The sequence below is a fragment of the Passer domesticus genome, chromosome 4 (genome assembly GCF_036417665.1).
Source record: "Passer domesticus isolate bPasDom1 chromosome 4, bPasDom1.hap1, whole genome shotgun sequence".
Lineage (NCBI taxonomy): Eukaryota > Metazoa > Chordata > Aves > Passeriformes > Passeridae > Passer > Passer domesticus.
This window is the reverse complement of record NC_087477.1, coordinates 70,937,274-70,964,574: the sequence shown is the minus strand read 5'-3', so window position 1 is coordinate 70,964,574 and position 27,301 is coordinate 70,937,274. Positions and strand designations below refer to the sequence as shown.

The 27,301-nt window shown below is 36.6% G+C and overlaps 1 protein-coding gene and 1 long non-coding RNA gene across 5 annotated transcripts in view; one reads left to right on the top strand and one right to left on the bottom strand.

The window, feature by feature from the left end:
• LOC135299509 (uncharacterized) overlaps positions 1–18,391 on the top strand; it is a 54,446-nt gene extending 36,055 nt beyond the window's left edge. Inside the window, exons 2-3 of the long non-coding RNA XR_010361483.1 lie at positions 6,417–6,512; positions 18,259–18,391. This is a non-coding gene — a long non-coding RNA (uncharacterized LOC135299509). The remainder of the gene's footprint in view (positions 1–6,416; positions 6,513–18,258) is intronic.
• SLC2A9 (solute carrier family 2 member 9) overlaps positions 1–27,301 on the bottom strand; it is a 99,540-nt gene that overhangs the window by 16,929 nt on the left and 55,310 nt on the right. For all 4 annotated transcript variants that reach the window (XM_064418647.1, XM_064418646.1, XM_064418648.1 and 1 more), the window contains 4 exons: positions 25,227–25,414; positions 21,714–21,824; positions 13,803–13,904; positions 11,226–11,301 (listed from right to left, as the gene is read on the bottom strand). In XM_064418647.1, the coding sequence (XP_064274717.1) occupies positions 11,226–11,301; positions 13,803–13,904; positions 21,714–21,824; positions 25,227–25,414 (477 nt within the window). The remainder of the gene's footprint in view (positions 1–11,225; positions 11,302–13,802; positions 13,905–21,713; positions 21,825–25,226; positions 25,415–27,301) is intronic.

Genomic DNA, 27,301 nt, shown 5'->3' with positions numbered 1-27,301 from the left:
TTTATAAAGGTGTTCTGTCACCTGTTAGATTATTTTAACTTGTACTTTGTATTTGATTGAATAATACCCCACCAAATATGACATTACAGTCAGATATGACAGCTGTACTCCCAGCTAATCCTGCTGAGAGGACTGGGAACAGAAGGTGTGACAGGGGTGTACTGAGTCACAGCTTCATGCTACAGGCTTTTCTAGCTGTCTGCTGCTTTTCTCCACAGGATAATTAAGTAAAACAGGCACTTTGTTTGTAGAAAATTGTATAGATCATTAACCACAATAATTTGTACCATTTGAATCTTTTCTGCCTTAGATTAAAGGCCACTTGAGTAAAAGACATTTAAAGCAGTCTGTGGCAAATAAAAAGTGCAAATGATAAGACCAAACTAAAACACACAAATAATACAAAATCTTGCAAACTCTGATATTATAATAAATAGTATTTATAATTATTAAGGACTAGTTTTTAATTCAGTTTTGTGTGAAAGACTTTTTTCATTGATTAATTGGCCTTTGGTTTAGCATCTATAGAAAACCTATTCCAACAGCATTTAGAAAGCCATTTCTGGAGGTATTCTGAACTTTGTTGGTGCAAGGCAACCCACAGCATTCAGGGAAAATAAACAAACTAAGCAGTGGTGCAGAACAAAAATATTACTTCACTCTGTTCTAACCTCAGTAATTAAAATGTTATTTCTTGCTTCTCATCAAATAATTTACACTAAAATGGTTGACATACAATAACAAGGATGTTACATAAAATATAATAAATCACACAAAATTCTTTCTAGATCCATTTAGGTAACTAGTTCTACAGCAGTTATTCCATGCAAAAATCCACAATACCCTTGTCTGAACCACCTGATAATTTCCTTCTCAGTGAAATTCTCCCCCTCTTGAATACTAATTAATGTATTTTCCTATAATTTTTACTTCCATAAGTCAGTGCACTCAAGCAGAATTTTGTGAGCAATCCTTTACTGACTGAATCATTTTTCTCTGAAATTTTTTTCAACAAAATATTTATCATATAACTGATGAATCCAAATATGTTCAGTACTTTAAAGATATTTTTCTTTAGATGCATTATAAAATTCCCTTTGAAATACAATTGTTGGCTGTAAACACAAGAAATATATTTAATCTTGAATTTATTTTAATTTCTTAATTTAATGCAATATTTTAATTTCTTTCCTCTTTTACTGTAGAACAAAGAAGCAGTATGTAGGCCATTCTGAACAAAATGAATACTTTTTTTTTTGCTTTTCTTGGTAACAATTTCAGTCTATTGGGATATTTGGTAAGTTTTTGGTATTTTTTTTATTATTGCTGTTAGATATTTTTTGGTCTTGGCTTTTGTTTGTAAAAACTGAACATCAACATTAAATTTCTCCTCTAGTTCTTGGCAACATTTCTTTTTGCTTCACAATTATGCTGCATAGCTACCAAAGAATAAAACGCAATTAAAAAAATACACTCAACTTATAACTACATAAACAGTTAATAGTCTTTTGAACATTTCCGCCATATATTCAGATCCACCTTATAACATCACAAATCTAATTACAGCCCAACTTTCTGTTCTATTTGAGTATGAAGAACATTTTTTACTGAGCTATGACTGTGAGACTATATAATAGAATTAAATTTATAATTATTCTCAGTAACAATGATGATTAGGCACTTCTGTTCATATTAAATTGTTAAAACCAATTATCTCAATTATGAGAACAACGATGAAAGAGATTTTGCTATAATAAAAGTACAGAAGTGTCCCTTGTATATTCATCCACTATACAGATGGAAGTAGTGTGGAAATACCTAAATTAAAGGCTCATGTTCAGTCTTAGGTAAGAGAAATATTCATACAGTCACATCACTGTATGAGGACTGAAAAGAAGAAAAAAACCAACCCCTATCTATTCTAGGTTTATTACTTCAATGATAATATATTCTGAAAGAAATCTAAAACCATCAGACATGATTTCCTGTTAGGAATTCAAGTTGACAGACCATTAGCACAAAATGCTGCTGGTTGTGAACCTGCAAGCTAAAGAAATCTTGTGAAGTCAGTATAATTTATCAAACGAATTATTCATGCTAGCAGTGCACAATTATGTAATTGTATAGCTGCATTCATCCTGAAGGATGCCAACAGTAAATATAGTGGGCCAAATTTTCAGCTGGGACTGAAGAGTTGTCCCTGTCCTTCTCCTGTTTAAGATGGGTAACAGACCACGCCTTCACTGTTTATGATTTCTGCAAACTGCTGAAGTTTTTAGGACACATGGCCTCAAAGGCCAGTTATTAAAGAAATTGGTGGCTGCTACAGGATGGTACCAAGGTATAAGGAGCAGTAGTTGTAGAACTAAGATAATGACAAAAGAAAGAGATAAGATAATAATGTAAGATATAATAACAAAAAATATTTCCTTACTGTGACCAATAACGAAAACAAATATAACAAATATCTGTGATGAACAGTACAAGCCTTTTTTGTGATGAAACTCAGAAAGAAATCAAATAAGCCACAACTCACTGGTTCCAAAAAAGTGAAGTTTCTGGAGTAGGACAGACAACAACTGGAGTTTCAAAGGAAGCAACTGCTTTGACTATTTGCTTGGTCAAACTGGCACTGACTACCCTTGTTCATGTAGTCTCCTGACCTATTTTTTTCCTCTGAAAGTCTGTTTCCTCTGAAAGTCTGGTGTTTATTCATCTTTCTAGGCAGTGCCTTGGCTACCAAGAAACCCTGCCTGGACTCCAGAGCAGTGTTCATTGCAACATTGAACAATAAACTTCTGCATTTAGATCTTAGCCATGGAGATTAGTCAGAAATAGATGAGATGAACAGAAAACTTTTCTTTGCTGTGCATTGTGCCTGGGAATATGGAAAATAAAATATTTTAATGGCCTTACATTCATTAATTCTACATCTACTATTCTATATATTTATTAGTCTGCAGTTTTGCAAGTATAATCATTTTCTACGAATTCACAGAAAAAAATAGTTTTGGGCTTTTTTTTCTTTTTTTTTTTCTGGTTTGTGGTTTTTTTAATTTTTTTTTTTTTTTTTTTTTTTTTTTTTACTAGACTTTCCATATCCAATCCCTATTAATCTGAATAATGAACCTAGGTCACTTTTGAATAAATGTTTTATTTCATGGTTACATGGACCTCTCAAACACGTGGGTGCATTTTTGCATCAGAAAATTTCTCCAGGATTGGAGTTGTGAGCCATCAGCAACTAATTAATGATCATTCAGGAAAAGCTGCTAGTTCAGGTAGGAGGAGTGCTGTCAAGTGTCAAAGCATTCACATTTTGAAAGCTTCAATTAAGATAATTTTTTAAATCTATTGTTAGCGGGATAAAGTTCATAAGTTTTCCTGCTGCTGAGAACTCCAGGTGTCACCTCCAGCAATTCCTTTATTCAACAGATACAATTACCTTTCAAATACTAGGGGTTCATTTTTCTTTGGAACTGCCACTAATTATAAAGAATTTAAATCACTTTTGCTGCAGAACCGTTAAAAGCTACACATTTTTTCTATGCTGCTTTTTAAGAGAGAAGAATTCAAACAAAACGTAAATCAGGTATTAATCCCAAAATATATGTTGAATGACACTGTATTTAATATATTCAAGGGACATGTTATCCTCCCCCCCAATAAAAATTCAATGAATATTGAAGACAATTCTAGTCTTATTTCTTAATAGCCTAAAAAATCAGTTTGTTCACTCAAAGTAACCAAAAGATAAATTCTCAAGTACTTGACTTGGTAGAAGTAGTTGACAATACTCCTGCCCCCAGGGGTAGGCAGCAGCTTTTCCATTGCTGGAGAAAAGCAAAGAAGGAGAGGTAAATGAGCCTCCCTGGCTGTGCTGCACAGCCCACAGCTGTTAAAGGGCACTGACACGGCAGGCTGTGATGGGGCTGCAGCTGGGAGGGCAAAACACCAGCCCCAAGGACTCCTGCTTTAGATGGATGGCACCCGAGAGCAAGGGAGTGTCACAACAGGGCAGGGCATGGGGCCAGGGGTCTCAGAAAATCTTCAGCTGGGACTGGTATGTGCTGTCTGCAGGTTGTTACAAATTTCTGAACAGAACCATAACTCACATTTGGAATATTTAACTGATATTTATGCAGTATATTTTAATTCTGCTGTTGTGCCCACAAAAGCCATACAACTATCAACAAGCCAAGCCTTTTCCTAAACATCTGGGAAAACTAAAGGTTATTTCTGCACAAATACCCTCCATATCCAATGCAGGAACTACTTAGCATTATCAAAGAATGCCTATCTGCTGGGAAGATTGTAAATGCTTCTAGAATAATAAAAAAAAATTGAAAAATAACCTAACCTTTCAAATCTACAACTTTAAAACTAAATATAGAACATCATGGGTTTATTTCTTTCTTTTAACTGCATACACTTTTCTGGTACAGAGAGTGGGTTTATTTTTTGCATTCAAGCAAACTCAAACTCTTTCTCAAAGTGGACTGGCATAATGCCTCTGTGGGAGGCCATGTGTGTTAGAAGTTCTTACATCCACTATAAGTGGAGAAGCCAAAATATCACACAAAGCTTCTGTAAATGCCTATTTCAGGCAATAATACTCACACTGCCTTTCACTGCTGTACTTTTATGTCTACATGTGTGCTATCACACCTTTGGTTGTTTCACATTCAAGAGCTGATTTTTATCTTCACTCATGACATTTCAGGCTGAACAAACCTCGTGACTTTCAAAGTGACCCTTTTATGACAACAGCTCTGCTGTCAGTACAGCTGCACACTGGCATTCATAGTAAGAGCATGGACTGATTTAAACTTTAAATACCAAAGTATCTTTGATATGCCTCAGGGCACAGCAATGATTTCCCCTTAGTTTTCTATTGTTTACCTTGTAATGTCAACTTAAAATGGTATTCAGTTTATTCATTGTATTCAGCTGTGCAAGGAGAGACTTCACTCACATTCCATAAGCCATGACAAATATTATAAAACTCTCAAGACATGCACATGTGAAATATTTTTGTGGAATGGCCTGGTTTGTTGATATTTCTCAGCTGTGTTTGGAAATGCAATTGCTATAAAAAGTAACAACTGAAAAATGAAGATCTTGCTACCATAAAACTACTATTTTTTTCAAATTCATCTGAGTTTGATTTCTCTTTCCTGTAATCACAGTCTGACTGGAAACATACCACTGATCTGATTTTGTCATCCTTATGCATACTAAATAGAAACCTATTTTAAAAGTAGGAATTCAAGCAAAATCACACAGACTCATGTTTGATCACACTAAATTCAGCCTTATCTGTGCTACACTGAACTCAGCAGGGCTTCTGTGGGGAAATGCTTACAGCATTCAAGACCAGAATAACTACTTCTGAGACATTACATAAGATTGAAAGCAAAATGCCTGAAGCCACTGTGTATGACTTAGCCAGACTGCTGCTTTCTTCTCTCTAGTGCCACTGATTTAAAAATAGCAGATATTGACAGAAATTCAGTTAGGGGCTGCATTTTGTTGCAGTGACCCACTAGAAAATCCCTCTGGCCACATGTGCATCTTTGCAGACACCAAAGGCTTTAGACAGGTAGAAACAAGGTATGACTTTATACAGAGGATTGAGCAGCTCACTTAGAGATAAAGAATACAAGATTTGAAGATAAAAAATCCAGGGTCATATTAGATCATCTGGTTCAAATACAATCCTTTCAGGCACTATTTGATTCTCAACCTTCTCTGTGAGACACTATGAAGATATTCTGGATCTTTTAATTCTAAAACTATTTTCTTCACCTTCATGGTTTCTTCACCTTTTCAGCCCTTCTTTGCTAACTGCTGCCTGAGCAGTTTTGTGCTCCAACATTCAGCTCTAAGTCATCTCAAAAATGATGACATGATGCCTGACAATACAATGAGCATTTTTCACATTACAATACAGTAAGACAATGCATGACAATATGATGTATTAGGTCTTTAAGAAAACATGTAAAAGAATGTGCATATAGAATATTAATATAAAAATTTTTCAAATTACTCAGATAAAATATAATCAGCTATGTGGAAGTCTTCCATGTGATACTTAGAGATATTATATTTTTACCTAGCTAACTGGCATTTTTCAGACAACCTTAAATCCTCACCCTGTTCTGAGTTTCTAAGCCTCTTTTTCTCTCCAGGTCATGCAGGCATGTATGTCCCATTCTTAGAAATGGGCAAAATGCATAAGATTCCAGCAAAATCACTAATCTCAAACTTGAAGTGCCACGAAAATAACACAGATTTCTGGCACAAAGATGTTATCATGATCAGGCAATTGATAGAAAATCAACTCAGAATTTTGGAACTTCTGTGGGTGTTACTGTTTGTTGTAATAAAAGGTAATTTTTCTTTTCTTTCCAAAGGACTCAGAGGAACTCTTTGGAAGAAGGAGCATTACCACGTGCCTTCCTGTGCACATATGTGGCTGATCTCCCTCCCAGAGGCAGTGGAGGCAAAAGGTGGGCATTACACTTGTGCTACACAAACACATTTTACAGATTTTACTGCCACAATTAGGGTCTGGGGTTATTTCTACATATTTCCAGTGGTAAAATAAGTCCAGTGCTTCAGTGCACCATGTTTCCAGAGGCAGCAATTGTGCAGAGATTTGAAAGCCACAATACATATTCAGTTTCTGAAAGAAGGTGGTAAAAGAAGATTGTTTCAAAGCTGGGTATTTTATCAAAACAATACACCTTCTCCCACCTCCTCCCATCCTTTCATTTAGTTAAAGACAGGCATCATGCCTAATCTCAGCCATAGTTTCATGTCCCTTCTCTGCAGCAGTTCCTTCTCCACTTACCAAAACTGGATGGAAAGGTGTTCCACTTTAACAGAGTACTCTTCTAAGGAAGAAATACCAATAAATCACTTCATACAAAGATAATGCATGGAAATGCTTTATGCCAGGTTTCCAGGCTCTCAAGGTCTTGACTGTTTTTTTGTTATACTTATTTTCACTAGGAAGATTATCCAGAAGTTCATGCCAATGTTTCTGTAATCCCCAATTAATCAGTTGATCAGGTTTTTTCTCCACGTTTCACTGTCTTGCACATCTTGACAGGTGGCAGAAAAGCCATTTTCTGGCTCAGGGGATGAACATCTAATTGTTTTATGTGAGTGGGAAAAACTTCAAAAACAAAACCTGCGAGTCCCTCATCTGAAAATGCATGACAGACTCACTGACAAATGGGGTCAACATTCCCGCAGACAAATCAGGAAACTGAATGCATTCTATGTCATTTTTGGGTGTTAAATTCTTTTTAAAAATATATGGCTGTTGGGTAAAAGGGAACAATCTGCAGCTGGTTTTCTAAAACTACAAGACACATTTTTCAATTTTCCCAGAAAAATCAAAAAATCACTTGCTGGCACAGCAACTGTTGTAAAGGTACAATGGGTGAATGGGGAGTTCAAGAAAATAGCTACTAATAAGTAGAACCTTCTTTTTTTTTCTGTTTAAACCAGATTTTAGACCATCTTTCCTTAAAGAGATTGATTCTGCAGGCACAGTTGAACATGAGTGTTCAGTCCATCAAGAGGCAGCCACACAGGTTTAACTGAGAAAGTGGGAATAAATCTTAGTTTTCCTTTTTTCTTAAATATTAACAAAGGCAAAGTTGAAGAAGGAAGACATTTCACATGTATCTAAACCTGTCTATCACTATCCAAATTTCCAAAAAACTACACATTCACCCATTCTGTAAAGGCCTTACAAATCAATACATTTGCTCATGATGCATAACCTGAACTGCACAAATGCTCTCTGCAGATCCTGAAAATGTTCTTTTACTTTTTTCTTTGATTTGTTTTCTCAGCTGCAATTCCCTCAGTTTTTTCTTTTTACTTTTTGCTGGATGACAATTCTTTGTTCGTATTCTATTCTCTGAAACAATTCTTTGAAATGTATCCTCTATTTCAGGTCCAGCAAATATCTTAACTTGTGTAAAATTAACCAAATAGGCAAAATGAAGCAACAGTCTGGGGCAGCATGGCTCCCTTATCTATAGAACAATAAATAATTTTCTTTCAGATCACACATTGACTGTATCAAGCATAAGGGCCCCTTTTATTTTTAGAAAGTGAAAGATTTCTGATGCTGTCTTTTGACAAAAAATGATGAAGTACCAAACCACACATGCCTGAACATACCTGTTGCTAGCATTACTGTTTCAGCCCTCAAAAATATCTGCAAGCTGAAAAGCCAAGTTCAGAAAAATGAAACCAATGAACACCCTCCACAGTTTACAGTGACAGCTGATCCTCACTGTACAGGAGCAGATGGGACTCTTGCATATGCTATCAGAAAATGGTTTACACAACATCTAAGCTATCAATAAGGTATTACATGTTTTAACAAGAGAGAAAATATTGTACATTTAAAGGCAATTTTATGCTATAAATTGTTAAAGCAGTATTTTTATAAATACAATTCCTCATGATATTTATCCCATCTTTAGATGAGATAATTTTTCCAAGTACCAATAACTCAATGAACATAAACTAAATTTGTCCTAGGTTAAGATTTGTACCTATGGAATCATTACAAATTGTTTTTGTAGCATAACTACAGGAGGAATTAAGATACTGAGGATTAGTTGACAATTATCCCTGTTTAACCAATACAAATTAATGGCAAAACTTCTACAAAAGGCTAGAAGTATTAAAAATATGCTTTATAATAAAGAATATATCTTAATTGTCCTGGGGAAAACCCCTTTTACTACCAGAAAGGTGGAAAAGTTATTCTTGAACTTCAGTCTGGTCTCATTAAACCATCAGAGTGCTGTGAAAGGACACTTAAATGTGAAATTTTCCTGTTAAAATGGTGTCATAAAATATCACTGAGAAGGTGACAATAAGAAATAGCTGTTCATTCCAGAAAAATCTGTATTGATAAGGTAAAATTTTACAAGATCACCAAAATGTTGAAAAAGAGGAAGAGGATCAGTTGCTCTGTTTCTGCAGGACCTAGAGGGTATCACAAAAAAACTAACAAATTATGTATGCATGAAATGTGGTAGGTATATAGTTTTCTTTGCCAAAGAATACAAAAATTCTGCTGTTTCAGACAGAGATTTAACAAATCAATGGGAGACTATGCAAGTGTTAGAAGCTATGCCTCAGAAAGACCCTAAGCTGGAAAAAAAAGTGCATTGGTTCTCTAAAAATGTCTCAACCATTTGCCCTATGCTCTGGACACTTCCCTACAACCACTGCAATGGAGAAAAAGAAAAGTACCAACTATTCATTTTGATCTTTGAGTAGTAATTAAGGACTCACTACCCCTGGCAGCCTTATCTACTACCTAGAACCAAAAAGCTTTTCCTTACAGTCTCTCTGCATCTTTCTTGTTTCTACACTTTCATTCTTCCTCTCAAGCTCCTCACCAACAGGAGACCGGCTCTGCCATTGCAATACCCTTCTCACAGGCAGTGGCACTGCTCTTTGGTCTCCAAATCTGTCTCTTCTCAAGCTGGACAAGTCCAGTTCACCCAGTCCCTTCTCACAGGTCTCCTGACACTGACATGTCCAATGGACTTGTCACAGGCTGTTGATGTCTTTCCTGTACAAGCAAAGGGGGACAAAATTTGACACAGTAATTGCGCTCAGTTGTTGAGTTGCGCCTTGTGATACGAAGAGCAATGGATGCAAAGTGGACTTCTTGGTAAAAACTTATTTTTTCAGAAAAAAAAATCTATATGCTCTCTTCTTATTCAATCATCTCAAAACATTGCTAATAATGGAAATTGCCCAGCTAAAAGGAAGTAAAGTAGTTCAGATCTCATAAGCTCCTCTAAGGAGAACAGAGAAGTTTCATTGAAGATAAATCAGCCTCCATCAAAGTCAGCTAAAATATTCCTATTGATTTGCAGAGATATCAGAATATGTTTGTTCACAGCTTCTTCTCAAAAGCTGAAGAGTCAATTACAGCTATTTTAATTAAAAGCAATTCAATGTTAAGTGCTACCCAGATATTCCCGTTATTGTCAGATATGACAAATGTTTGAACACACAGAGGGAAGGTGGAGAGGCCAACTAGGTAGCTGCTGGTACACTATTAATGTTCTTTGGCTTTAACAGCACTGAGCACAGGGGAAGAAAAAAACACAACAGAAGCTTTAATTTTAATGAATTTCTGTAGAAAGCAAGCAAGAACTTTCTAACAATAGTTGTTTGTCCTGAATGTATCTGCAGACACTTTGTTCCAAAGAGATTGTGCAGTGCAGGACAAATCATGAATAACATCAGTAAAGAGAAAGAATCTAAATGAAAAACTGTAGAACCCATTTTGAAGAATGGTGAGGTGAAGAAGAAAAGCAGAGGGTTAATCTTAATATGCTGGAAATATAACATGTAAGAACACATTGATTTGCAAGTTCTAAAAATTGGTGGAACATATCTGTAATAGGGAAAAAACTTCAGTTTATTTCAACCAAGATTTTAAAAAGCTCCAATGGTAGATACCGCAAGTAGCTGCACTGAAACCCTCTGAGCCACATAAAACACCAGAAGGGAAGTTTTAAAGAAGTTTCAATCAACATTTAACATTCCTAAGGTATTTAAAATTCAAGAAAAGTTATATTCCACAGAATTCTTTAACACCCACCCGCAAGATCTCAGTCTAACAAACATATGTCAGCAGTGGACTTAGCTGAACCTGAGATTTGTCCTTACAGAAGGACAAAGGGATTGCTATTTTTTTTTCAGTATTTTCACAATATTTTGCACAGAAATTAGTGACAAACTCTTTTCCTAGAAACAAGGATAAAAGAAATATCTTGGTCTTCTCCCCATTTTTCTCTAAAGCAACATATTTTTTTCTCAGCTTTTCAAAAGAGGATTGATGGAATTACAGCAGTATTTCATTAGAGTCACATCAAACATCAGCAACTCTTCCCCAAATAAACCACAATCAATCAATTAGACCACTTCAGTGGTGAAGATGTATAAACAGCTGATTAATGTTTAATGTCAAACTCCTTACAAAGAAAAAGAGGCAATAAATAGTGCATAAAAAACCCCTCAAAAGCTCAAGGGAACAAAAGTCTTACTTCCTGGTTTACTGCCAAGGTGAAGTTCTGTACAACTGATTTGCTAGCAAAATGCCAGTGCAAAAATACCTGTCCTCAGATGTACAAAGAAACATGAAAAAATAGATACAGACATACCTGGTCCAATGCAGAACGATGCAATGATTGCAAGGATACAAAATATACTGAGGTAAGGAAGCCAATACACTGTGTTCTGGGTGGATAAAAGACATTAATTTTAGATATACTGTACATATCACAAATATTTTTTAAAAACTTGCAGATAATAGACAATGTTTTCCATGATTCTTGATCAATTTCAGAATTTAGTCTGGGGTTACTTTAGAAAATCACAGCATTTCTGTGGGACTTTATTAGATGATTTGTTTTAAAGGCCTTGGTCTCTGTGAAATCCCTGTAGAGAAACACTAGACAAGCTATGTACCACAGAGTCAGAATTCTAAAAAATCACAACTTCTTGTGATAGAGCTCAAGCCAGCCTGGAACACTGAACACTTCAGCACCTCCAGCTACCTCAGGTATTTCAGTCATGTTAAAAAGAGCATCTAGGATGGCCCACAGAGCTTCACAGTTCACCAGTCAAAGGCTTGGCTGAAGACTATACACGACAGGCTGACATTTGGTAGGACAACCAGGTATCTGAACCTTGGCAAAACATGGCAAAGCCACGGCCCAGGGCTTTTCAGATGTAATCTGATTTTGCAGACAAGGAAGGCCATATATCCTATCTTTCCTCTACTTCTAAGTAGATTTTTCTCTGCTGAGACCTCTAAATATCAGGAACTTGAAATATGAAGAGAAATTTCTGTGGAGCTTGGAGGTTGGAGAACACTGTTTCATAATCATGTATGTGACTGATTCTAATACTAATAGATGAGAAAAACCCATGGATGCCCATTTCTTTCTCTCTCCAACAAGTGGAGTTTTACTGCAGCAAATTGTGAATGATATTTTTATTAGAATTCTGTTATTTTTGGAAAGTTTGTTAAGATACATGTAAGTGTATTATCACCACCTTGAATGGCACTTTAAAAATATCCTTGCTAAAGAAAGTAATTAAGTGTTAAGGAAAGGGCCCCATTTTCTGATGTTTTTTCTCTTCCAGTCTGGGTTATGTCATTAGTTATGTGGAAACCATGGTCTCCTGGACATTAACATTAACCAAAATGCTTGTATATCTATCAAAATTACACAATCTAGGATTCTTGTCTGGAAGCAAATCTATGGTCTCTGAGAAAGAGAAGGTGCAAATATGGAGCAGACATAAATTTCTCTGACATTAAGCCTATTTGTACCATGATCCTCTGTTCAAAGCAAATCTCTAATACTTTACAGATTGAGACCCTTTGAAAGAAGGTAAAACTGAAAAGCATTCAGAGTGTAGGGATTTAAAGTAGCTGAAGGCCCTCACATCCCCAGTTGGCTCTAAAAGATCTGGAAGGGAATTTTCACTTGACATACAAAATATGCAATAACTTCTCTCTTCAGAAGGAGAGCTGTCTTACAGCTGTCCTGGCAGGTGTGTGAAGTAAAGTTTTATTGTCATGTACATACAGGTAAATCAAGTAAAACTGCAGTGACATGGCACAGACCTGCCAGTCAACCTGACCTACTGACTCCCTTCAAACAAGGAACAAGATTTGGAAGTCAGATTAATGGCACCACACAGGAATCAAAACCAGCAGGAAAACAACTTGATGAAATACCACCCAAACCCATGCCATTTCAAATGTCAGTTTTACTTCTCTAAAGTCCTTAGGAACATAAACAAACTGCATTATTACACAGATGGAAGCTAAACAAGAAAAAATATACAGGGCTAGAGTTTGAATTTGTTTAATAAATAAAATATGATAATTTGAAACATCTGGGGAATTGAGTGCTAATAACATCTCATATCTTAGAACCGTATCATTATAGAAACATATTGATTGAAAGAAATATTTAAAGCTTGTCTAGTTCCAATCCCTCTGCAATGAGCAGAGACATCTTCAAACAAATCAGTTTGTTTAGGGCCTGTCCAACCTAGCTATGAATGTTTCCAGAGATGGGGCATCCACCATTTCTCTGGACAACTTGTTCCAACACTTCCCCACCCTCATTGCAAAACACTTCCTCCTTATGTCTAATCTAAATTGACCCTTGTTTAGTTTAAAATTATTATCCCTTGTCCTATCACAAAAAGCCCTGCTAAAAAGTCTAGTTTTATCTTCTAAGGCCAAATGTTCTCCAAAGGATAAGTCTTTATACTGCCTATATAAATACCAGAAAAGTAACTTGAAAGAAACACCAAAGGTGGAAATTTGTCACTAAAAAAATTCTAAACCTAAGATATGAATGACATATAGAGCATGAAAGAAATTTCAGAGAGAGTGAATTACAAAACAAAGACACACCCACAGAATATGGGTAAACTCTTTATTCAGCTATGGGTAAAACTGACTTTATAATAGTTCGTCCTATGCATAAGTCTTTGAATTAAGGAGTCTGAACATGAGAATGTGAGAAAGTCCCTACAGCTTTTTTAATGCAAAAGCTTTGAAGATTCATAAATTAGTATAAAAGACCTTTCCTTCCTCATGCCAAACTGATTAAAGGGATTGGCTCATGCAGGAATATTGAGACAAACCAGTATCAAGCAGGTTTAACATAGGTAAAAGAGAGAGTAAAAATCTCTAGTGACCCAAGTGTTACCTGTAAGGTCAGGGAGACAGTGAGAACTGCAAAGAAGACGATCATCAGCCCAAAACCTCCAATGAGGAGAGGCCGGCGCCCAAGCCGTTCAATAACCAAGCCCTGGAAAACAAAAGGCAGCATTTGACCTTCTTGAGGAAACACTGAAGAACTTGGATCATGAAATCTGTTCTCCTAGTAAATATGAAGATCAAAACTCAACCATGAATTGATTTTACACTGTTCATAAGCTATGACATTCATAATTGTGCTCACCATTATATTTACAAAATTTAACATGCTTCAAAGAACAAGTCAGCATGGCATCTTTATCTGAGAACACTGAAAAATTGTTCATTGTTTGAATGACTTAAAAATATGCACTACATTTCTATGACAATGTTCTTACAATACATAATTTTTAAATGTCTGTATGTTGAAGTGAATTATAGTCTCTTGCTTTTGCATTTTGACTTTTTCCTAATTTCAATATCTCTCTGAATTTAAGCTTAAGACATTTAAAATATGAGATTTAAATATTTTTAGCATAAATTACATCTTAATTAAACTAAAATTTATTTTAAATTTCCTTTTTTCTCAAATATAGAATAAGTATTTAGTTTTTATTTTGGATAATTACTGTAATTAGAATACACAAGCAAAAGAAATCCATGCAGTAGAAAATTTTGCTCAGACAAGTGATTTTAACACTAATATTTGTGCAGTTACACATTTTGAATTTATATTTAACATCTGAATATAAATCACAGCAAAATCTGAATACTTATCTGCTAGAGAAAAACACAATGAAAAATTTCTTAAAAAGCTGTAACTTGAAACTCGCTAGTCTGACTCATTAAAATGCGCTAATCCGTATTTTGTCATAACAGCTGATGTACTTTTCATGTTGGTAACTACTAAAATTACTAATTACACTTGGCTTTCTTATAAGAAAAATAAGAGGATTTTATGAAGATTAAAATGTACCACTTTAAATAAATTAAAGTCAGAATCACAAAACCGTTTGCCGTATCATTATTGACTGGTGACTGAATGTCATCTTCTGCACATCCTTTGAGGGAAAAATAAAATGGGCAACTGAAATGAAATCTGGAGTAATACCCAAAATTCTGGGAAACAACACATATCACTCCACTGCCAGCATCTAGAAGAATGTGTTAAAACAAAGTACAGAGACACCCACAGATGAAATGCCTTGAGAGGCAAGTGCTTCTCCCTCAGCCTGGAGTTCACCAGTGGATTTTAGGGCAGGCTTGTCTGTCCTAAACTCATGTTGCCATTGCACCCTGAGCTGAACTTCCTCACCAGAGATAGGCTCTGTAGTGCTGCAGATCACTGAAAGCAGTTCTGTGGCAAGATTTTTCATTCTTTATTTCTTTAAATGGTGAAATATATTAATTTGGACAATTTGCACTGCTTCCGTAATAGAATTATGGAATTTTTAAAAGACCTGCACGGATATTAGTAACATCTTATGAGGTCCAAAAGTTTCAAAACTGCAATTGCTTAACTGTCAAAACCTCTACAAGATGGCAGTTATATCTTATTATGATTAATAAATCCATCTTGCAAACACACATGACCACACAGACACTGAACCATGAGACAACTTTAATGGCTTTGAGGGATAAAAAATATAAATATTGCACTTGTAATTTGACATGCTGTGCAATTTCTCTTATTTTTTTCAATGCTGAATTGATGGTCATGATCAAGCCATCTTGGTGTTATACAGCTGGGGAGTTTTGTATTAAAACAGGGTCAGGGATGATGCTTCTCTTAGAGGGAAAATTTCATAGATGCCTCTAATACAAAACATGGGAAAAATGTGATGTATAGTTTTCACTTGTAAAACTCAAAGCAAAACAAATTCCAGTAAGGAAGGACTGTTTGGACTTGGTCTTCCATAACAGCAAGTTTTTCTGGTGAAAGCAATGCTGGTTTTGAGGTTGTAAACAGACAACAACTTAATTTTTTAGTTAAGATTTTACAAATCCAAAACTTGTTCACTTGCAAAACCCACTAAGATGCTTATGACTCATAAGAAGTGGAAGATGATTCATCAGTTTCCAAGTATTTATAGTTCTGAATGATCCACTGCTATGTACTGGTAACTGTTACCTATTGAATATCTATAGCAAATCAAAATATACTGTACAGTAGAATAAATGAAATAACAAGAAATCCAGTGCATGCTCAAGTACAGACAGAAGAACATTAGAACTGTTTTCTGTGATAACACCTGAGTTATGTGCCAGGCAGTGTAGGCTGATACTTGTTTCTGTGTGATCATAAACATGCATTTGTAGAAACCTTTACCCAGCCATGATGGTTATCACAGCTAAAATCACTGAAAATGTGTAAAAAATATTGCAACTAAAATTCACACAACACAAATGTTTCGTGATAAAAAGGCAACTGATATACAAACTACATTAACAGTTCACACAACTTACTTTTGTCTGTCAGGAAATACTTGTGAATAAAGTTAAAGATGCAAATGTCAACCTTTTCACTTGAGTCAGCTGCGGATACCAGGGCTGACATAATGAAAGCAGAGTGCATTAAAATAGATCAGACAAGTTTTCTTGGATAAAATGAATGTGCAAGCAAGTCCTGCAGTCCAAATGGGAGGTTGTTGCATACTATTCCCTACTTATATCCTGCCTCTAAATTATACTAAGCAAACCCTGTCAGGTTTTCTTGATGTCTCAGCTCCGTGAAGAAGCTTGCTCTATAAGCTAATGTCAAGAATAGCCACACTTTCTCCTTCATGTATTTTGGATAAAGCCTGAGTAAGACTCTGTGACTAGACTCAGACTTAACATGGCAAGCTAACACTGTGTTAGTTCCATTTTAAATATCAGGATTAAAATGGATAACCTCATTTATATGACTCTATGACACAATGTGTAGTGTCTTGTACCCAGGAAAAGGAGAGGAACAGCAGACTGAGAATTATAAATTGGGGGTTTTTGATTCCTGCTTTGATGTATATCCATTAGTCTACTGCATGAATTATTCCTTTTAAAACAAAAAAGGGGCTATTGTATTTAAGTGCCTAAACTGGAATTTAGAGACCTAGCATCAACTTTGAGGACATAAGCACCATCCTTAAATAAATGTCTGTCTGCAAGGTTCTCACATCAATTTGCCTGCATCTGTATTAAAGCCATGACAGGATCTTATACAACTTCTGCAGGTACCTGGCTAAAGATTACTCTCAGTAAAGCATGGAATTGATTGCTACATTTCTAAGCTCAGCCTGAAGTTTTTGCAGTAAGGCATCCTTAATCAACTTCACTTGGCAGTGAAATTTTCTGTTCACTAAATATGCTCTTTAAAGATACCTCATACCTGCCAAGACCAGCACAGCCAGGACATAGACCGTGCAAGGACTTATCTTAGCCAGCCACTTTTACCTCAGCAGTGCTTGGCAACAGCCCCTAGAGTAGCACAAAAACACTCATTTCCTTATTCCTATTTTGTCCCTTCAGTAAACTGTAGATATTTCTGAAGCAAAGCTCCTTCTAGTGATGATTCAGTTGTTAAAAGTGTTAAGCTATCAAGTTTATTCTATAAAAGCCAGACTAGATCTCAACCCTGATCTGTGACAACTTACTGTGGCTGATGCTTTATTTTCTAATTATGGTGTTTGAATGCCCTGATGCAGATCATCCTGAATAGACTGATAAAATAATTATTCAAACCCAATGCTTTTAATGCTCAGCAGCAGGAGATACATCTTTAAAACTTTCAATTTCTGAATATATCCTACAAAAGAATTTGTACTACACAAATGCAGCTTTTAACCATACGCACCTTGGGTCTTAGGAGTAGTGTGGTAAGGCAGACCTTCATGGTGAAACTTTTTCTTCTGGAAAGCACTACACATTTACTTCAACACATGCAGCCCTCATCTATTCAAAAGTCCATGTGTATTAAAACAATTAAGAAGGAATGATGTCTTTACCTAAAAACAATCTGTTGATCTCTTGTGGGCTAAGGCAGTGTGCATTAACACAGTCTCTCTCTGCAGTCCACCCTGCAGACAAAATATGTCCAAATGCCTCTGGCCTTTGACAAGCACCATGATCTGAGATGCTGCTTGCCCAATCTCTTTGCTACTGCTCTCTCTGTCTGGGCTACTACAGACCAAGACGTCACCTTCAAATTCTGGTAATCCTTGAGCAACAGCTTTTCAGGGTGAGGGGGAAAAATGCCATGTTTGCCCTATTCATGACCTCTCTACTTACATCCAGCTGGAAATTATGGGTATGTGAAGGCTGATTCTGACTGTCACATGGGACTGCATTACAAGTCTTACTAAAATCAGATTCTAGCAGAATTTCCTAGGAACCCTCGAGATTCTAGCATTTGTAACCTCTTTTTTTTTTTTTTTTCACTTGCTAAGACTGGCTCTTACTGGAACACATTTCTTTCTCTTCTGACCCAGAGTTTCAGTGGAGATATCTTGCATCATCTTGTGGAAACCATGAAGAAAATGTGATGGAGATGAAAACACCTATGGAAGTATCTGGAATACCCTTTATTTAAGATGTCCCATGCCCTGAGCAGGGAATATTTCCTTCTATATTGAGAGCTATTAACAGTAAAAGAAACAAAGAACCAGTCTAAGAGCCATTTCTCATGACATCCTAAAGCAGATTAAAATCATCTTGCTAAAGAAGGCTGGCTTCCCTGACTTCTGTGTGATACTGCAAAGGATTTCCTACATTCTTTTGTGGTCTAGAACTGCAATGTATTTTAACTCATTCCAGGCTTCACACAGCTTGTCTCTGTCACAGGCTTTTAGTAACACCTTCATGCATCATCCTATGGGAAATACTTAGGGCACAGTCTTCTCAATATAGTCACATCTAGACTCTTTCTGTGAACACTATAAGAAAACCAAATTTGGTGCCACAGATGGCAAAATTGGATGTGGGATGCTTCATTTGAATAACATTCTCTTTTATTCGATGCTGGCTTCATGGAGGAGGGAAGGAATCTTTTCAGACATTTCCTTCTGTCTCCCCTTCTATTCACCCTGCTGTTGTGCTAAAGAAAGGCACTGCAAAATTGTTCTCTTTCCCCACTGAGAGTAAGACAACAACTAAAATTAACCTGAATTACTAAAACTTAGAAAACAGCAACAGTAATCAATCTTACTGAAGAATAACAAAGTTTGTGGTATGCCCTCACTTTAGAAGTTATAGAACAGACTTCAAATAAACACAGGGAATTATTTAGGTACATTCCACCCTGCTTCAAAGAATTGCATCAGGTTACATAACTTCTGTAACATGTCTATGAGTAGTAAATCTATTCAGTGTTTCATTCCAGAGGATACAAAACTTCAGAAACAAACTGAAATTAATGGGCACCCCACTAAAAAGTAATTGTCTAGCCAGTCCTCTAGCCAGCACAATGGCTAATTATGTGAATGAAAGGAAAATTATGATGCATGTTTCATCTTTCAATGTCTTGTTTATATAGCTTTTGCTGGAAAGAAAGAGGGATGGAGCTGTAGGCAAAGCATGCTACAAGTGGGCATATCAAGGGATCTGAGGCAATGCAGAGCTATGAAAAGGATGGAATATTAATTGTCTTTCCTCATGAACCACATCAACATTATTACTGTTGTGCTGCTGCTTCCAAGAGATGTATTAAAAGGAGACTTTCAAAAATTTTCACATTTTCAGTATTTTATCTCCTGAACATTACCTTGCTTCTCCATGAAATACATCTCTATTTCACTGTTTTCCTTTGGCATTCATAAGGGTCTCATTGACTGAGGTCATCAATACCCAAGTATTCTTACTGAGGCTCAATCCCATGATGGCCTAATTTATGTATAATGATCACAGATGGTACAGGATTTCTAGTGGACATTTCCAATTGGTATTTCATTTAAGAGGACATAAACTACACATCTATAACTGTTTACCTTTACTGAAATCCTAGAGTTTATTGTGAGTAAAATCTGGTTTCTGCTAGCAAACACAACATATTAAAAAATACCAGGAAAATTGAGTTCTCTTCTTGCTTTCTTCTGTTTCTTCCCTGAGTAGGAAAGGCAGGGCACCTGGCTTAACATTTAAGGCTGTGAGAGAGATTTTTTTTTAAATGTCAAAAGGAGACATTGGGAGAGGCTGGGAGTGGGAGGAATCCTCTGTCCTCAGCACTAGGCATGAAAACTCAATGGGAATTTACTAGAATAAAGAAACTGCAAAATCTTCAATGGAAAAACTAAATTCATGCTGTTGTTCCTTTAAACAACAGAAATGAAACATTTAAGAAGATTAAGAAAATAAAATTAAGGCTAAAAAGGAGTGTGCCCTGAACTGAGAATTTGGAAGGGAACAGGTGTATTGGTACATCAGCATTTCCAGAGGCACAGCAGGTAGCATTAACAGACAGAAAAATTACTTTAAAAACCCTTCTCTTGAGTACTGAAAGTTAAAACACATACCAGGAGCCAAAGCACACCCATCCACCTCATTATGTATGAAGAATGTTCTCTGAAGGAGCCCCACAAACTGACAGCACAGAAGGAATTGAAAAATAACAGACCCTATTTATAGAATGGCTTTAATATCATGGATTCCTCTCCATGTAATTATCATCTGTTTCCACATAAAAGAGGTGTATTCTTCACTTAAATCAGTGGTAGAATGATCATTATTATATTTCCATATATCTTAAACAAAGAACCATGTGTGCAGTATCACAAAGAAACTGTAAGAGGTAGACACTTTCATATTTCTCTATTTCTATCTATTAAAATGAATAATAAAATAAAAGCCTCTTTAATTAAAAAAAAAAAGTGAAAAACAAATTTGTGGAAATTCACAAACATCAGAAGGTTTTTTGTGACCCTGTAGTGTCCCTATGTCCTAGACTATAAGAAAACATGCCTGATAGCTGGATTTAGTTTAACATTTTGTAGGTCACAAGTGGTTACTCTGCCACTGAAAAGGACTCTTTTTCCAAAACCATTCTTCTGACATTTAAAAATGCTTGTTGCTGTGTTCAGTATTGTTCAAGTAGAGTTGGTATAGCATATATGAAGAAAAAAATTCCAACAAAGAAAGTACTACTGGCTTGTTTTCAGCTTTCCATTCCAAAGACTTCTCCCATTCCTTCTTATTTATTCCAGTGCAAACATAAATGTATTTCCTTTAGCAATTAATTGTGTAATCACCTACTAAAATTTGAAGTTTTAGTTTGCTCATTTAGTGTATTTTTTCCTTAGTCCTAGTCCTGTGCATGGATGAGTTTTTCTATTAACTTCTCCCTCTACATCCAGAGCAGAGCAAAGGACCTGCTCTGGAGCTCATGTTAGGAAAGTTTGCTTGTTTGTCCTGAGTAAGGCAGCAGGATTGAACCCCACATGGGGCTCCCCTCTTCTAGCAGGCTGGCTTTACTCTTCCCCCTCCCTGGGTGGCTGTTCCTGCCAGCCACACTGAGCACCTGTAGCTGTCCTGTGCCTGAGCCTTCTCCAAACAGCACCACCACTGCCCAGCAGGCACACGAGGAGACTGAGATGGGAATAAACTGCTTCCAGGTAAGGCTGTTCTACCAGCTGAGCTAAGTTATGAGTCACCACCTAATAGACTTTGGCCCTTGCTGTTTCTGCTTCTTCCTCTTCACACATACATAGCACTGCAGGACATACCAGCTTTTTCTGTTCCTTTTATGGATCTAAAATTAAAGAGCATCTTAAAAAAATTCCAAGAGAACAATTTGGTTTAGGATTAAAATTAGAAATAATATTTTGAATTGCATTATCAACCATTACACTTAATCAGCATCCTATTCTTTTTATATTTTAAGCTGTATAAGAAAATAAAATCTAATAATATTAAAATATCAAGCATGCTAATGGATTTTCATAACCATACTTACAGAAAAAACAGCAGCCAGAGTCTCAACAGCACCAGTACTTAGTGTAACATAAGGGATTGTTTCACGATTGATCCCAGACTCACTAAAGATGTTGTTTGTGTAGTACCAGATCTGTATCAGAGAGAATAAAATGAGTTATTAATCATTATAGGTTGAACTACAATATATTGGTATTCAGCCCAACCATCCAGTCTGCTTGAGGTGAGACTTGTTAAAACTCTGAGCACTCCCAAGTCACCGAGGGCTAAACAGGACAACAGATGTAGGGAAAGTGCAAATTCCAGGTGGATTAGGTACAATGCTGCTATAGTTCCACTTGCAGACCCAGACAGAATTACAAACAGCTTCAACTCAATTTAGCTTCATTCACTTTAGGAGTAAATCAAAGAAACTCACTTTAAGCTTGAACAACAGGATACAAATGGGTTTTGTGTGGCTTACAAAGCAGGTTGGTGTAGCTTTATGGAATATTTCAATAGCATGTAACAACAGAAGAGAGAACAGGAAAGAGATGTTGTGAGGCAACAAGAAGATGCTCATTTTTGGACAGAAGGAGTGAGATGTTTCTTCTGCGTTAACATTACTGGAGTCAAGCCATCCCCCCAATCTGTCTTTATTATTCACAGGAAGAAAAGAAACTTTTAAGATTAGAGGTGCTTAGGGAAAAGTAATATGCTGTTTTAATCATAGGCTTGAAGTAGCTGTCACTAAAGGACAGCAATACAGGGTGTATGACTTAGAGGAAGTCAATCATGTTTAGTCAGTAAAACCATATCCAGCAGTGACAATATCCAGGCAGAGAATATATATAGTGGCAATATTCTAAAATAGCAAATCTGGTAAGCATCAAGGTCTCATTCACATCAACTTCCCACTTTGGGAACGACTCCCTTAGAGCAGTATGTCATACAGTGTATTCCTTGATATGAAAAAGTATAACCTTCAGCAGTGAAGCTTCACTGTAGTTTTGTGACTTCTTTAGAACTGAGATAAAATGGTGGAGGATAAATAAGTTTATTATGGCTCATATGTATCAGGTAAATGTTAACAGAGTAAAAGAGACTAATAGGAAATAATTTCTTTATGTCAGGCTGTCTGGTATTTTGTTATAATTGAAAACATTAACATGATTGGAGCTTCACCATGATTTCTGTTCCATGTGGAAATAAACAAGTGTACTGTTTTAAGCAAAACAAATTTTTATCTTAAGTAAATCCTTAAAAAGAAGCAAGTTTTCTCATGTACTAGCAGGACAATTACAGAAATCTGCCAGTTGGTAATTTCCCTGGAGAATGACCTGAGGTTCTTGCCTGAAGGAATCCCAACTTTCCCATATGCCCTGTGCAGATGGTAGCTGTGGAAAAGACCAGACTGACTAACAGGGCACTACAGACAAAGCAAATGAGTTAGAAGGAGCCATCCCTGCCAGGAAAACCTGGCTGGTGCTGGCTCACACCCAGCAGGTTGGCTCAGATGCACTCAGGCAAAACAAGACACAGGTTCACCAGTACTGGACTGGACCTGTCCTCTCATCTTGGAACTTCGGGTGACTTGAGCAGTATCAGTCAGGAAAGCAAAGCAAAAGAGACAAGTTTTTGAAGCCTGGTGTCTTAATCAAGTGGTCCAGCTATTTCTCTTGTTCTCTCTCCTAATTTTCTTTGTTTTACTACTAACTGTTACTAACAACTGTTTAAATAATCCATTTCAGAACACAATTTTTGTGTGAATTTTTTTTTCTTGTTTGGTGACATTGCACGAGAGGAGAAACACAGTAATAATTAAAAAGGAAGGCTTGAAATAGCCAACTCAACTCACAGGTTTCCTGACAAAGACAGTTTTTCTGAGGCATATTTTCAGAAAGTGGCCATCCAATGGCACTTTTAAGTAACTCTGGCATCCATTTTGGACTGCACATGCCTGACTATCTATCCACACTCTCACTGAAGCCATGAGAGTGTGGCTTTGTTCTGCCACAGAATACTGGACAATTTCCATCAGCTATTAAGTATCCTCAAAGTCACAAAACTCTTCCATTTTCCCTGAAAATTTAGCTGTGATCTTTTCTTATAGGCAATGTGCTCCGTTATTTGAACAGTCTGTTTACTACTATAAGTGTCATTTTTTTTCCCTTATGTGTTGATAAATCTCAAAAAGACTGGATGACAAGATAATTTTAGGGGTTTTTTTTCCTCAAAAATTTATCCACAATGAGGAATAAAATAACCTGCCATTAGCACTGAAATCCTACCATTAGAAGAAAACACCACCTATAAAAACATTATTGTAGTTTAATCCACAGGATGAAAAAACTTTTAATTCCCTCCCTGTATTTTGCAAAAAGCTTTTAGATACCAGAGTTCCAATTGCATTAATCTTTGAAATGGTCTTAGACAAATTACTTTTATTTGGAGTCTTAAAGCTATAGACATACCTGAGATAAGCCTGAGCTAATGTTCACAGATACAAAAGCACATATATTTATTAGCCCTGGGGGGAAAATCTAGCTGGAGTGTGCTGCAGAGCTCAGCAAGAGTTCCTTGCAGCAGTGAGAATATTGCTTTTCATATATATAATCAAGTAAAGCCTTTGAACTATGACAAAAAAATCCTCTCATTTTGAGGTGCTTCATGAGAACATTTGCTTTGTGCAGCATAAAGAATCTAAGCCAGATGCCACAAGGTGCAGCAAGGACAGTTCTGGCTGGATATAAAGAAAACACTTTTCACAGTGTAAGTGGTGTAAACACCTGGCAGAGGTTGCCCAGGAGGGTTATGGACTCTTCACCCTTCACAAATGCACAAGGCCCTTCGTAGCCTGAAACAGCCCTGAAGTCATTCCTGCTCTGAGCAAGGGCTTGGATCAGGTGGAGGGATCTTCCAACTCAAACTGTCCTGTGACCTTCTAATACAGGCTCAGACAGGTAGTGAAAGAGACTTCTGATATCCATTACTCTCAGACATATTAATGGTCAATAGGATTCACTCTTTTATGTATTTTCCCTCTTTTGCTTCACTTTCCAAGACAGGAATATTGAAACAACAAAAAAATCAAACATGCAGTGCAACCTTTTAAAATAATTTATAGAAAGTTTTGATGACTTGTGTAAGTACTGAACCAAATGAATCCAACCTGAAATGTCTACTGAAAAAACTCTGAATAAGCATGGGGCGTATTCAGAAACAGAGAACCTGAGTACCAGAAGTGAAAGCTGCATGCTCTTCTTTTGCTGATTTTCTTTTCTACCTTATCAAGTATTCCTTCAAAGTTAACAAACACACAAAGTTAACACAAAGTTAAGAAACATGGCTTTCCTCAAACTTCTTTTGTTTTAAAAGCCCCCAGGCAATACAGATCTCTGTGGATCTTCCCACACATTGCTCTCCCAGAGTCATTGCTAATAAAAAACAGCCAAAAAAGGAAATTCATAGAGGTCGGCAAATAGTGTAACCCAAACCTTGTGATAAAGGAAAGGAGCTCCCCAGGAGGTGCCATGGCCTGGGGAAGGACACTTACAGCATTCAGCCCACAGAGCTGGTAGCAGCCCATGGTGACGACCACGGTCAGGATCTGCCATCGCACCGCGCGCGTTCTCAGCAGCTGAACCACCGACACCAGCTTGGTGTTCCTTTGGGCCCGAGACTCTGCCAAAACTTCTTCTATCTCGTGAGACACATCATCTTTCCCAAGGAATTTCTGAAATGCTACAAAGAGAGGACATGTACTTTAGGCCAGACTCTTGGCGCTGTGTGCATTTATAACTGTGTTGCATCTTTAAAATGGAAATGTTTGGCACAGACAGGAGGCATACATGGGCAACAACTTAATTATTCTTCTGCCAACAACACCATTCTGCTCTGGATGTGATTTGGTTCATCCCTGCTATTGGGCTCAAAAACTGAAACAAAACCATAAATTGTCACCCTACAAGATCTCTCTTATGTTATTTCATGTATAATACAGCCTAAGGTCCAGTGAAGAATGAAAACCCTGTGTGACTTGAAAATATTTATTACCAAAGCATCTCTGAACATTATTTGACTTGGCTACTTATACAGCCAGTATAGCTGGCTTCATTGCAGGAGATAGATTGGATAGAGAAGTAGTAAGATGTAAAAATGCATATAAGTCTGGGAAACCAAGAAAAGGCAGACATTGGATAGCTAAACAATAGCTACTACTCTTCATATTACCTCTTATTTTTACTAGCATATAGGCAAGAATTCACTTTGTCAAGGTAATTAATACTAGAAATAATTACCCAGAGCAGTTCCAGACTTTATACTTGTCAAGGGAAATGGGAGTCATGGGAACAAATTTACATGGCCAATGTAAGCAACCAAGCAGCCTCATCTCCCCAGAAACACACCATTTAGTACTGCACACTGATAGCTTCCTGAAATATCCTCCCACTGTGGATAATACAGGCTTTCCACCTCACACCTCCTCCAAGACAGAGATACCTCCAACTGGATGTGATGTGTCTCCACCAACCTTGTCTGACAGATATTGTCTATGCAAGTGATACTTTTGTCTCAATCTAATGAACATACCCCAGGGGTTGGCATTTTAAAAGATGTTTAAAACGCTCATCATCTCAGAGTCACTGCAGAGAAACAATGACATTACAAACACCCCTGCAACAAGGCTTTGTGACCCAGTAGGATGCTAACACTCAAAACAATCTTTTACACAGCAGGTCACTTAAATTTGTAATTTTTATTAAATGAATAAGCTAATTTAGTTCACCTAAGAGTAAAATAAATTTTTCTTACCCACAGCTCTGCATAACACTGCCTATAAACAAATGACCACATATTTCAGTATGTTTACACACTTTGGATTATAAAAAGCACTCTGATGGTCAAGAAAACTAGAGATACTGACATCCAGACTTTATTTAAATTTTGAAGTTACAAAATTTTATCTTTTCAATTGTTACCCAGGTGGAAAGGCCAATTAGTGGCATTTCATTGTTGTGAGGGATAGGTCACACAAATGAAGTGGTGGCCTCCCAGAGCCTCCCTCTCTGATACTTTGGTGAATGCACAAGGCTGCACATGCTGCCTGCTCCTGGTCTGGAGGGAACTAACAAGCTCTGGGCCAAGCTTTTCTGAGGCACTTAGCACTTCTAATGCATTTTAATGGGCCCCACCTGATTCTGCCTAACAAGGAGGATGATTGTTTTAAGGGATGAAGCAGCTCTGGGTGTTGATTCAATTCATAACATTCATATATTCTGATAACCAGTTTCTCTCTTGTGAGAGGAGAGGTCACAATTTTTAAACCTCTCAGTAAAAGCACGTTCACTTATCTTTTCACACAGACTGTACAACCAGAAATGTATTAACAAATTGGGACCTCAGAACTAAAATTTTAAGCTGCTCAGTTTTGTCCTTCGTTATTGCCCATTTTTAAATAAATAACATGCTAAACACTAATTTTAACAACTGTGATGTATTTAAAGACAGTGATGAGAAATGTAAAATTAGAACAATGTGTGCCTACAGCATGTTTAAGTCAATGTCTCATGCTGAAATTACACTTTCCTCAGTACTATTAGAATGTACATCAAGGAAAATTCAGGTAAA